Source organism: Aplysia californica, unplaced genomic scaffold, assembly GCF_000002075.1.
Source record: "Aplysia californica isolate F4 #8 unplaced genomic scaffold, AplCal3.0 scaffold00281, whole genome shotgun sequence".
Classification (NCBI taxonomy): Eukaryota; Metazoa; Mollusca; class Gastropoda; order Aplysiida; family Aplysiidae; genus Aplysia; species Aplysia californica.
In genome coordinates this window covers 386,117-399,342 of record NW_004797551.1, presented here as the reverse complement: position 1 = coordinate 399,342, position 13,226 = coordinate 386,117, and the positions used below count along the sequence as shown (strand labels likewise).

General features: G+C 45.5%; 1 protein-coding gene across 3 annotated transcripts; it reads right to left on the bottom strand.

Moving 5' to 3' along the window:
• Positions 1–2,279: 2,279 nt before the first annotated feature.
• On the bottom strand, positions 2,280–8,597 carry LOC101852418. Of its 3 annotated transcripts, none has more exons than XM_005101388.3 (2): positions 8,344–8,597; positions 2,280–5,880 (listed from the first exon to the last, which is right to left on the bottom strand). In XM_005101388.3, exon 2 carries the CDS (start codon positions 5,398–5,400, stop codon positions 2,350–2,352), a length of 3,051 nt encoding a protein of 1,016 aa, XP_005101445.1. In that variant the 5' UTR covers positions 5,401–5,880; positions 8,344–8,597; the 3' UTR covers positions 2,280–2,349. The 3 variants fall into 3 exon arrangements, with proteins under 3 accessions (XP_005101445.1, XP_005101444.1, XP_005101446.1); XM_005101387.3 differs by having other exon boundaries at positions 8,352–8,597; XM_005101389.3 differs by having other exon boundaries at positions 8,357–8,597.
• Between the last annotated feature and the right edge of the window lie 4,629 nt (positions 8,598–13,226).

Sequence of the window (13,226 nt, the reverse complement as noted above, 5' to 3'; positions counted from 1 at the left end):
GAGGGGGGGTACAACGAGGTTTGTCTGTAATCTACTGTTGAATTTTTCCAAGTCAATGACTTTACAAGTTTCAATTATATTATTAGTTATAAGAAATGGTATGATGAGTTCTAGCGTCGCTCTTGTCCAAGATGGTGATTTATTGTGGAGGGGAGAAATGGTAGTAAGGTTTTTAAGGCGTTCACAACTGCTTAATTAAGGTCATTTGAGCGCCAAGGGGTTGCTGTCAACACAGAAGTCCAAACGGGGAAACCAGCTTACTCTTCTCACTTCTCTAGCCTCAACAGCACAAAGTCTACTTCGACTATCAAGGCTCCCCCAGAAATAGTAAGGATGAGGAAAGAAAAAGCAGCAGTTCCCCCTATGTTGCTCCGGCACAGTATGAGCATGAAATTGATAAATCAGCCCATTTACAATTCTAATTCTCCTGTGCATAAGAACTCGTTAATATCCCCCCTTTGGGAATGGCCTAAAGACACTTCAGTCAGTGGCACTGCCGTGGTGGGGGGAATGTCGTAGAGGAGAAAAGTGGTTGCTTCAGGCAGGCCAAAATGGCAGGCTGGCATCTTGGAGAGTGTCTCTATTAAAAATACTACAGTATTTTAAAAAAACAAAAGGGAAGAAAGTCAATTAAAGTGGCCGTTTGTTCAGGTGACTGTCATGACATCTGTGGTGTACTGCTGGCTAGACATTTTTTTGTCACCACACACAGGGGATCCGAGTTCAGTTCCTGAATGGTGTGAAATTTCTGACGAGTATCGTCTTCCTTCTGCTCAGATGTTGTGTTTCTCTCCCTCTGCCACGGATGGCCCTGACAGGTAGGGTTGGAAGCCTGCCACCTAAATTATCAAAATTTTGTTGATGAGGGCTAAACATGATAAAAAAAAATTTTTATACTTGAGATCCATCAAAAGTTTCATTATACATCATGTATAAATGTGTGTGTGTATGAGTTTGTGTATTTGATGAGTCGGCTTGCGCTGTAAAAAGCGCAAAAGTACCGTGGGCTAACTGTTGTGTCTTTTCTCATCATAATTTTATTATTACTCAGCAAAGGTTCTTTTTTCGTGTTGAAAACAAAGTTACACTGTCAGAGAATAAGACCATTGATCAATTTTTATTCACATTGGCAATTCTGGGAAGCAGGCAGACCAGTTCAAAGCAATCATGATAATGAAAATCTGAACCGCAGCCCCCTCTTTTCACTTGAAGCAATAACATTTCAGTCTTTTTTTCCCTTAAGTTCCTGGAGACAAGAAAGGCGCAGAGTATATTAGATACAAACTATAATTACAACATGAAATAGGCCAACGGTATATCATATAGATTACATGTACTACCACTACTATTACTTTATGGGAATGAGTGCTACATCACAGATGCTGGTTGCGCTAACATTATTAGAGCTTCGAATTTGGAAACTATTCCGCTTCAAATAAAATAAAAAATGTAATAAAAGAAATCTGTTGAAGAGGACTGATTTTGGGCGAGGCTCATAGTAGTGCAGGTGGACAGGTAAGGTCACCAACGAGAAAGTAATACATGTATAAGGAGAACAATACATAGCCTTAGTCAGAGAAGAAGTGGGAAGAAGGATGTGGCGATGGGTTGGACATACCAATCCATCAGTCCTCAGGAAGACAGGCTGTCGCACAGCTAACAAAGAACATGCTGGATGGGAATCTACATGGTAAGAGATGTAGTAAGGAGAAACCATGTGAAACCTGGAGAAGAGTCACAGAAAAGGATGAACAGAAGAAGAGAGGGACGACTTGGAATAATGCCAAGAGGCTAGCTAGCCCAGGATATGGAAAAGTAGAAAGTGTTTGTGACCTATACCTTGATCCAGGTTGAGAAAAGCGATGATGATGATGAAGATTTGTAGAGCCTAAATCTTGCAGAGAGGAACAAGAACCAATCTTCTGTTTCGTTTGGGTTTTCGTCTGGCACTAGATGTGTCTTATTCAGAGAATGTGAGCAGATGCACTGGGAATGACAAGATAATACATTTAATTTATAATCTATGTAGTCCTACACGTATGCTTGCTGAGAACAACCGGGAGAGAAATGAGGGGCGAAACATGGCCTCCGATGTGTTACTGGTGGCTCCTGAAGAAGGAGAAGAAGAGGAAGAAGCAGCCGATAAAGAGGAGGAAGATGAAGAAAAAGAAGAACAGGAAGAAGAGGAGGAGAAAGATGAAGAAGAAAAAGAAGAAGAGGAAAAAGTAGCCGATGAAGAGAAGGAAGAAAAAGAAGAGGAGGAAGAACAAGAACTGGAAGAAGAAGATGAGGAGGAGGAGGAAGAAGAAGAACAAGAACAATAGCGAGAAGACGTTTTCCCTCTCCCTCTCAGAACGCCGCAACCATGTCAGTCATGGAGGCAGTCACAGGGAACATCAGGGCCAGTTGACCGCGCACGACTGCCTGTCTCCGAAGACAGGTCAAAGGTCGTGCCCGCGCCGAGGTCAAAGATCGTGCGGGCACAAGGGGCAAAGGTTGCCCCAGCCCGGAGGACATTTCAAGCGACAGCTCCCCCCAGCTGCCTCTCTTCTCCGTCCCATTCTTCCTCCTCCGCTTGCCTCCCGAGAACAGACTAGACCCGCTGCTCCTATGACCACTTCTCCTTCCCCTCCTCCGCCTCCACTTTGTTATTGATGTTGTTGTTGTCGCAGTTGTTACTTCTCTATCAGAATCTTTCCTCTTGGCCTTTCCACCCGCTCGCTGACCTTTGCCCTTTTCCCCGGCCTTGACCTTGTGCTGCTTCTTGATCGGCTTCTTGGGCCTCATCCCCAAGGTCTGCTGCCTGTGCTGCCCGGCGCGCAGGACGGAGGCGATCCTAGGGAAATAGTTCTCGCTGGACGGGCTGCGAGTGAGAGGGGCCAAGCCTAGCTGTTGGTACGTCTGCGGGATGTTGCGGAGCTTGGGCTGGCGGCGCGAGTCGGGCGTCTTGTAGCTCACCACGGGCACGCTGGACGGGAAGATGGACTTCTTGCCCTTCCCGCGCCTCAGTCTGGCCCGGAACTCCTCCACCAAGGACTTGGAGCTGCGTGGTGTCGTCGTGTGACTGCTGCCTCCTCCTCCTCCTCCTCCACCCCCGCCGGGGGAACTAGAACCAGTAGACGGCGACCCCGTCCTGGACAACAGCTGCTGCGCCCGTGCCGGTGCGGGGGACGGAGGCGCGGTGGTTTCTCGCGCGGCGGGGGACGCGGCGAGGATTTTCCCCTGGAAGGCGGCGGCCGCCGACAGACGTGCTTTTTCCTTGATGACGTCTCGGTGGGCGGGCCCAAGGGTGTTTGAGTTTGGCTTGCCGCCTGAGTTAGCGCTGGCCACCGAGCAGCGAACGATCCGCTTCTTGTTACCACCACTGCTGCTGCTGATCTTCTTGCTGCTCTTGTGCTGCTGCTGCCTGTGGTGGTTCTCCACCTTCACAGCTTCGATGTCCTCCGCCAGACTTTGGCCCAGAGTCCAGTGTTTCCTCAGCTCCACCTGGACTTCTTCCGTGTCCTCGTAGTGGCCTGGATTCTCCGCCTGTTTGTGCGGACTGGACCAGTTCAGACTGTTCTCTTGGTGGGCGTGTATCCCCGTGACCACACCCCCAGCCCCGGCCCCGACCGGCCGCAACCCCACCGAGCTGACCTTAGTGTCCGCCCGCCTCTTCAAGCCGCAGCTCTTCTGCGACAGCGCGCGAGCGACGGGGCGTGTTGGCGCCTTTGTGTTGCCATGACGACTGCGAGGTGTGGGCGGGGAGGTGTAGGGGGCGACATGGCTGGTATGGTCGAGGCTAGAAGGCTTGTCCTTCCCCCCAGCCGCGTTTTTCACCTTTGACCTCAAGTCCTTCGCGGTGCTGGTGATGGTAGCTCTCACAGGGCTGTGGGAGTGAGCCGAGGGCTGGGTAGTCATACCACCGATGACGTCACGCACGGGAGATGACGCAGACACCCCTCGCCCGATTGGTCTCCCTGCGGACTGTGCGGGCGGGTGCACCGACGAGGACACAGTAACGGTTCTGGCCACCGACACACAGCCGGGCTTCCTACACTTCCTATATCGTCTGGACGGCTTGTGCGAGCGCAGCGAGGCGGGAACAGAGGCCATGGACGAGGTGGAGACGGGCGCCATTGATGAAGCAGAAGTCAGGCGCTTGACTCGTGCAGAACTGGGCCTCATATGGACAGAACCCCCGGCCTTGTTATCGTTACAGGAAAAAGCTGGAGGCTGGATCAGTCTCGCGCCGGTGTTGGAGGAAGTTGTTGCAGTTATAGTAGTAGAAGTCGTAGAAGTTATCCCTGTAGTTGTTGCCGTTGTTGACGCAGGAACTATCTTCTTTCTGACGGCTGCAGCACATCCCAGGTCCGGGGACAGGGTGAGGTTGGTCGTCTTGAAGCTGCCTGTGACCGCCCTAGATGTGCCTACGGTGGGCAGTCCTCTCGTGTGACAGATGTCACGTTTGTTACACGAGTCACGTTTTTGACGATGGTGACGTTTATGGCAGATGCCACGTTTAATGTGACGACGGTGGTGACGTTTGCGGCAGGAATCTGTGTCTGTGGTGATGCCAGCCGTGTGACTCACCAGTGACACCTGGCTGTGACTCTCACAACCACTACATCCACTATAACTGTGACTACCACCACCACCACCACTACCACACCCCCGTTTGCGTTGTTTGTTGTGTCGTTTGCGACAACAGGACGCTGCGTTGCCCGCCACACTCACCGATATTGGCCTCACGCCGACCGACGAGATCCCGGCTCCCTGATCGTGGATGGCCGCAAGCTGGTCGTGGGTGGGTGCAGAAACAGGTGCCCCCTTTTGGTGGGTGGCCTTAGACTGGTGGTGGGTGGCCGCAGCTGAGACCATCGCTCCCTGGTGGTGGGTGGTCGCAGAGATAAAACTCGCGGCCACTGACCCCAGCCCGACGTCCGTGCGGACACAACTATCTCTAGCCTTGACCCTGGCCTTCCCTCTCAAGGCAGCGTCGTTGACGGCGGGGAACTGGCAGCTCTCTGCGCTTGCTGTGGGATTAGAACCCCTGTACCTCACGACAGTAGCGCTGGAGCTACAGGATGACGACTGACCAGTTAGAAGCTCCCCCGTCTTTTCCACAACCCCGCGCCTAGAAGACACCACGTGACCAGGTTTCCGTGACGTCACGGCTGTCGTCAGCTGACGCGGCAAAGAAGGCAGCGCCGATTTCCCATCATCGCGATAATATTCCCGCCTCTGTGACTCATGGGCCTTACTCTTCCACTTCAAGCGACCTACCCTGGCGGCTCTCGGCATCAGTTCTGAGATACGCACGTTGCAGCCTGGACCGGGTGGTAGTTCGTTCTCCGCATAGTACACGACGCTCTGGGCTAACTTGTTCATTTTTCTCTCTCCGTCTTTTCTTTTCTTCATGACTCAGCTCTGGTCGTACAGTAGGCCTATAATCAACGCAGTCCCACTAAAACGATGGAAAAGATGGATAGATGGGGCCAGAGAAGCATTAAACAAAAACAATACAACCATGCAACCATGCACCAGGCAATAGATCTTTAACAAACTAGAGAATGACGCTTGTTTCTTCCCTAGACACCTTAAGATAACAGGCCGAAAAAAGTAAAGTAGTAAGTCAATAATATGGCACCGAAGGAATTCACGATTCAGTGCGATAGGGTACGGTTCTGCCCAAAAACATGATAGACTTTGTGGTTCCAGCTCTAGTCTGTTTCCGATGTTGGTGGAGCCTGACTTTCTTTAATGAAAGAGCAACCTGTTCCTCTTCTGGTCAATGGTATGCGAGGGCGGCTGTCAACTCAAGAGCAAAGGTTTGAGTCATTGGTGGATGCGATGGAAATGTTGCTCATAAGGGGCCGTACCAGTTTTCCAACCCCGGACCTGGCGATGAGACGGTTAAGAGATGGTGGTAGGCAGATAGTGAGAAACAGAAGTGAAAGAGAGATAGTGACATTGTGACATACAGATTGAGATCGACAGATGGGGATAAATATATATATATATATATATATATATATATATATATATATATATCGTGATAGGGAGATGATGACAGACTAATAGATAAACAGATAGTGGTAGATATAGACCTATAGTGAAATAAAGACGTAGTGATAGAAGGATGATGATAGAAGATGAAGACAGATAGTAGATAGTGATAGAGAGATAGTGATAAATCTAGTGACAGACTGATAGAGACAGATGGCGATAGACAGTGATTGACTAGGCACTACAGTGAACGCGCTCACTACAGCGTGATTCGGCTACGGAAAGTCCCATTGAGTTGTGTTTCCGGACATGACGTCTCGTTGCGACAGTGGGTTCAATCGGCCCACATTTTTGTTTAATTTAGGGGACCAACAACCAAGTCCGATACATGTCATTAAAGACCTTTGGATAGCCTTCAAAACGTTTTTTTTTTTCCCAAGTTGATGTGCGACTCACGAGTCCCGAGATATTTCAACTTGAAAAGTAGACAATTTATAACCATTGTTTTTTCTTAATTCTTCTCGTCATATTTTTTTCAAACTAGATCTACCCTTGTTGATCATATACACATGTAAACCAGTCTTTGATCTTCCAGAAAACGTTTAAATGAATGGTTATCTTAGAAGTCTTACCTTGGCTAGTGTAGTCGTCTTACCCTTTTATCAACCAAATCAACAAAAAACTGGCTGAACCATTCAACCGTGACATCGCGCCGTCTCTCTCTCTCTCTCTCTCTCTCTCTCTCTCTCTCTCTCTCTCTCTCCCTGTGTCTCTCTGTCTGTCATTGAGTAGAGTCTCTACAATTGGTCTCATTCTTATTTCAGTATCTTGGCAAACATTTTACCCACATGGCTGGGAAGGAATATTCCTCTGTAGGTTCCACAGTCTGTTGTATTACCATTCTTTTTCCAAAAAGATACAATGACAGCTCGTTGCCAGTCATCGGGTGCTGTAATTGTCGCCCTAGCCAGTATCCAGGTTAATTAATGTCCTCCAAAGCCAGAGTTCACCGATATTGCCGCATAGCTTTATATCTTCTGCTGTGATGTTATCAACGCCTGGCGCTTTGTTTGTGTATCTATTCTGTAGAACATGTTGGGTTTCACCCAGCAGTATTGATGGTCCTTGGGTGGTTTCTTTCGTTGAGAAGCTGTTTGATGTTCTTTCTCCTGTAGGATGCAGCAGCTCCTAGAAATAGCGTTTCCATCATTCCTTAATCTTATTCTTTGGCTTCCTGAAAATAGGATTTCTGTTCTCGTCATTGACTATTTCAGTTGGGTTGGATGGTTCTTCCCGCATCTTCATGCTTTTAACTTTCGTGTAAAACTCTCTGGGGTCTTCTTTACATTTTGTTGCAAGCTGTTCTCCATATATACTGTCCAGGATCTGTTCTTAGCTTCTTTTACTATCCTAGTTGTTTGGTGGCGTTACTTTTTGATTCTACATAAAACAACAAACAAAATGATACCACAATGATACAAGTATTATTATTAAGGATTTTAAGGCGTTTTGAAGCAAAATTTGGAGGTTTGATGGCACAAAATGCAATGTAAAAATTTAGCCAAATCGGGCGAAAATTGATTTACAAAAATGGTCGCTGCTGAACTAACAAACATTTCACAATAATTTTTAAATCTCTGAAAACATAATGCCAAGCTCTTTTATTTCAGTGCCCTTGAAGGAGTTTGAAAAATTCACTGAGGTGCCTAGATAGACGGATAGAGATAGACAGATATGATAAACGGACAAAGATAAACAGACTGAAATAGATGGTGATAAGCAGATAGAGAATGGACACCAAGTGAAAGACGGGTAGAGATAGACAGACAGACAGACAGACAGACAGACAGACAGACAGACAGACAGACAGACAGACAGACAGACAGACAGACAGACAGACAGATAGATAGATAGATAGATAGATAGATAGATAGATAGATAGATAGATAGATAGATAGATAGATAGATAATGGTACTTGTAGACAGAACGAGATAGACAAATGGTGATAGATAGATAGAGGGCGACAAATAGAGAATAGACTAACAATGTTGACGCAGCCACTAGACAAATACTGCACCAGGCAGTAGTTATTCTGGTTTACCGTATGTAAGGCATCCCAACAGACGAGCGAAAAAAACCCGGTGGTTCTGTTTTTTTTTTTTTTTAAAGGCCATTGATCTAATTTTAGACGGAAACATACAGTAAAAACCAAGCAGCTCCCAAGCATACCCCCCCCCCCCTCCCGAAAAACAAGTTCTTTCGCTGATTCAGTTTTAAATTCTTAGATTTCTATTTAGCTAGATATCTAGATCTAGATCTAGATCTAATTGATACAATTCGCTGGGCTCACTCACCTACTCACCTTACTTTTGGCTGCGGGGCGAAAAGTTGATGGCAGATTTAGGCTTCTGGTGTGCCCCCTTCTCTTTGCAGTTAGATCACGCTTGTTAGTAATGTTAGATGTTTCTTCAGCTGCTTCTCAGAACAACGTCTGTCACGGCTCCGCTCAGCTAGACCTGTAGACAAGTTTATGATCAACAGTGAGCCTTTCTCTTGTCTATGATGATGTTGATTTGACACACGACATTGGAGCTCTTGTCACTGCCAAATATGGACGTACCGGAGGCGGAAGTTTAATTTTACAGACTAAAAAGTAAATGAATGAATAAAACTCATCGCCGCGCACGATCTGATGATGTCATATAGACCCTATAGATAATAACTTTACACCGTAGGAAGCAAACGCTTTGTTAATTCATAATTTGAGGATACACATTGGTGCGACACACTCACTTTTACTATAAGTATAAGAGTCTTGCTTTTGTTTTTGGGCGGTTGGCGGGTGCTCTTGAGTGGTTTGTTTCTTCGTTCCTGTCAAATATCTATCGTCCTTAACTCCCCTTCTTCTTTTTTTATGTTTTTTACTCTCTAATCTTCTGGCGCTCATATGACCTAACGCAGTTGCGAGATTCGAAAAACCTCTACTAAAACTAAACTGCTTTTGTTTGTTTGAAGCAAGGTGAAAGGGTTCTAAGTAGAACTCAACGACTCCGTGTTTGAGGCAAAAGCATGCATAGAAGGAGTTCGGCTGTGGCTTGACATAGAGAGGGGTGGGCTCCGCCATGCGACATTGCCCAATACAAGCCGATGAAAACGACAATGAAAAGAAAAATCATACCGGCTAGAATCTAGTCGGTCTAGGCAGACAGAAGAAGAGATGGGAGGATAACATCCGAGAATGGACAGCCATGGAGCTGCGGGACACACTGAGGAAAGCAGAGAGCCGAGAGGAGAGGAGGAGGTTTGTTGTCATCTGTCACTGTCAGTCACTGTCAGGGGCGACCCAACGGGTAACAAATCTTCGGCATTTTTTGTTGTTTGTTTTGGTAAGTGTTTTACGGGACTCACAACTGCATAAGGTCATATGAGCGCGCGGGACACATTAAACATTTTTCAGTTGGTTCGGAAATTTTGAATTTTGCCCGGATGGCGACTGAAGCCTACTTTTATCGGTTTTGGACCTCCAAGGGATCTTTAATGTGCACAACTTGCACACGGGACCTCCGAGATTTTTCACTCTTGGCTGAGAAGGCTAGGTGTAGATCTTTCCTAATTTAACCAGAAGATCAGGGGTGTGGCTGAAAGACAGCAGTAAGAAGGAGCCAAGGAGTAACAGTAGAGAGGCTACTGAAAGAGTCAGGAGCCCAGATGAGGGGGCAAAGGAGGTGAGGGGTGGGTGGGGGCAGAAAGTGGAGACGAAATCAGACAACAGAACATTGTTAGAAAGCCGGAAAGAGTGCGAAAGGAGAAAATTTTAGAGACGAAAATTTCCGTCGCTGTCCGGATTCAAACCCAGGACAAAGAAGAAATTTACTCGTTAATCCGATCCGTATGCTTTGCACAGCATTCTGTCAAGATGATTTTTAGAGAAATACTCAAAGCTTCAAAGAGAACTTCGTACTAGAACTAGAATTATTCTGAAAGGTGAAGAATACAACACCCGGGGGGGGGGGTTACAAAATGACCCCAGGACGTACGGATAGGATAGGGTTAAAGAACTAACTAGGAGGGATATCCTAGGGAAAACCGTATGCTTTTCCTATGAATTACATTACTAAATTGCCAATATAGTTAACTGAACGTGAATATGTTGGGTTTCCTAAACATTACCACGCCCTTCTCACTCAGCCTCTCTTTTATTTCAGTCCGTCAGCTTCTCTCCCCATTTGAATTCAGATAACCGTTGGGTAATTTTGATGGAATTTTTTTCTTCTCAACAACCCTTTCTGTTTGTATTTTGCTGACAAAAGATGATCAATGTCAGAAAAAGTAGATATACATTTGCAGTTCAAAGGACACTCAAGATTTGAAAGTCACCAAAGTTTGGCGGCCATTTTCTCCGTATAGTATGTTGCTTCTGACACCAGGCGACCCACACCTCTTTCGGTCTCGGTGACTTCTTTTCAATATGGATAAGTATTCTTTCACCAAAAGTAAGCCAAATAAATTAGAAATCTAGCTTTGAAATAGACAGACCTCCTGAAGAAGACGACACTGAAAAGATCACCTGGATCTTCACCCCCGGGCCATGCTGGAGTCAAAGGCAATGAGAGGGCTGATGAGCTCGCTGGGAAAGCAAAACCTGAAGAAAAGCTGTGCCCTGACAACCCTGAAATTGTGCGTTCAGTCAGGGGAAAACGGGAAAAAGAACAAGAAGAATCGGAATACCATCATCTTGAGCGACTTCGTGAGCTTGGAGTTGGATGGGGCGCCTGCAGAGAAGATCAAGACTTAGTGGGAGGAGCAGAAGGCTATGGAATCAACCATTGTTTGGAATCGTCAGCATCTACACACTTCAAGATGTGCTTCTTCAGGGGACGGAGCGCTCATGAGGATGCCCCTTGTGCAGTGTTGTCGGTCCTTCACACAAGTAATAAGTACGATGTCGTCAATGACTCCATTTATTTACACCAAGGCCTTAAAGGATTTAAGATTCTTAAAAGAAGAAGTTTGTGGAGTGCTACATCTTCCCCATTTTCCTACATGGCGCAGGGACCTGGACTTCAACAAAGATTTTATAAAAACAAGAAATCTGCGTTTGAGATGTGGAGCTACCATGGAATGGCCACAATAAGCTGGAAAGCGCACAAAAAAGAATAACATTAACAATGAGGTGTTTTAGATTTTCCATACAAGACAAACCCTACTTAACAAAGTGAAAAGTAGTGCAAGTTGTTAGTTATTTTGCACAATTTTCCACCAAATTATATGAAATTCAGCTTACAAGTACTTGAACATGAACTTGTGAACTAAAACTGTTAAAATTTAAGTTTCTTTCATTTTCGCCTGAATGACGTCACGTCAAAATGGCTGCCCCCCTTTGAGGTCTGTCAGAATCAAAAGGCTGTGATTGACTTTATTGTTTCAGAAGGAGACTACATCAGTAACATCCAAAATAAAGAGGCTTAAAATGTTTACAAGGACCAAGCTCTAAGTTTTGGCACTGTATATAGATGGGTTAGACGTTTGAGCAAAGAACCGGAAGAAGATGAAGAGGTTTCCGTGTGTTTGTCAGACAAGCATAGTCCCGAAGAATCAGCTGAAAAAATCATGGCAACCGTGTTTTGGGACATTCAAAGAGTGCATCTCACAAATTTTTGGACCACGAGGAGCAATTGTCAATTCTGAAGCCTACATTGAAACACTGAAACGAATGGAAGCTAGAATTCGACGAGTCGGACCAAATTTGAAATTGGAAAGAGTGTTGTTGTTTTTTCACCATGACAATGCCAGCATGCATACGAATACCAGAACAAGGGAGACAATCACCCCGTTTGGATGGAAAGCACTTTCACACCCAGCTGATTTTCTTGATTTGGCACCTTCAGACTTCCACCTGTTGGGTCCTCGAAAAATATCATTGAGGGATCAACACTATGGACACGATGGAGAAATCAAGACTGCTGTACCACCCCAAAGACCAACCTGCTCAGTTTGACAAAGCTGACATGTGTGAACTTGATAAAACGTGGACAGTGGCTAGTGAACAAAATGGAGACAGTGTTGAGACATAGAAATCTGATCCTGAGATTTTCCCCCTTCAATTTGAGGTATGATAGTCGCAAGTGTTTTGTTGTTGTTGTTGTTGTTTTAAAGTTATAAACGAACTCGCATTACTTTTTGACTCTCCCTCGTAGAAAACGTCTCCACAAGACTATTATGAAGGAAATACTCAAGGCCAAGATGTGGGGCAAAAGAGTCAAGGCTGGACAAAAAAACAAAAACAACCTGGACTGATAACATCATCAAGAAAGCATGGGCTGACCTAAGTGACTAAGGACTGACGTATAACTTAACAATAGCTTTTGACCGTAAGTAGTGGCAGGTCATTAAATGACGTCAACCTCTGACTGAGCCAGAGATTACAACCCCAGGTAATCCGTTTATTAACCCCATGTGCCCCAGAATTGACGAGTGCCTGATTCCTCTGTGTCGAGACACAAAAAACGAGCAGAAAGAAACGGTTATTTTCCCCTTGCTGTGAAATACTGAACCTATTTTGTTAATATAGAAACAAATACCTAGTTTTACATGTACAGAGTAGGCTACATTTCTATGAATAGGTCTCTATATAAGCATTTTGTTGTATGATTTGTATGTTTCTTGTAGATCGTCCAATAAAACGCCATAATATATTTATTGATTCCATCGTCCATTTAACTGAAAACGTCACAGTTTCCAATGCTATAAAAAAAGGAGGGGGGGGGGGGTGTTATAAACTTATAAGAGAGGATTTTTAAAAAGTAAAAGCTTATACTGTACTTTTTTAATCGATGGGGACATACTGAACATTTTAAAATTCAGTGGTCAGTGCAGCAAACTCCTTCTGTAGGTTTTGCATTCAACAAAATCAAGAACATAATTAATTGAAACAGTGTGAACATCCTAAAATTAGGTCGACTTAGAGAGTGTTTCTGTCTTTTCTCTGTCGTTTGAGGGGTTGAAGAGCATACTTTCTATCTTTTTTCTTTCTTTTTTTTTTTTTTGGTGAGTATTTTACGGCGCTCGCAACTGCATAAGGCCATATGAGCGCGCGGGCATATTTTCTATCTTTTTGAAGTTTGTCTTCTCGTTTGGAGAGTTCATTGTTGTGCGTGTCTTTTCCTTCTCATTTGGGGAGTCGGAGAGTTTGTCTGCACCAATCCCTCCCCTTCCTTTCTCCCCCCCCCTCCCTCTC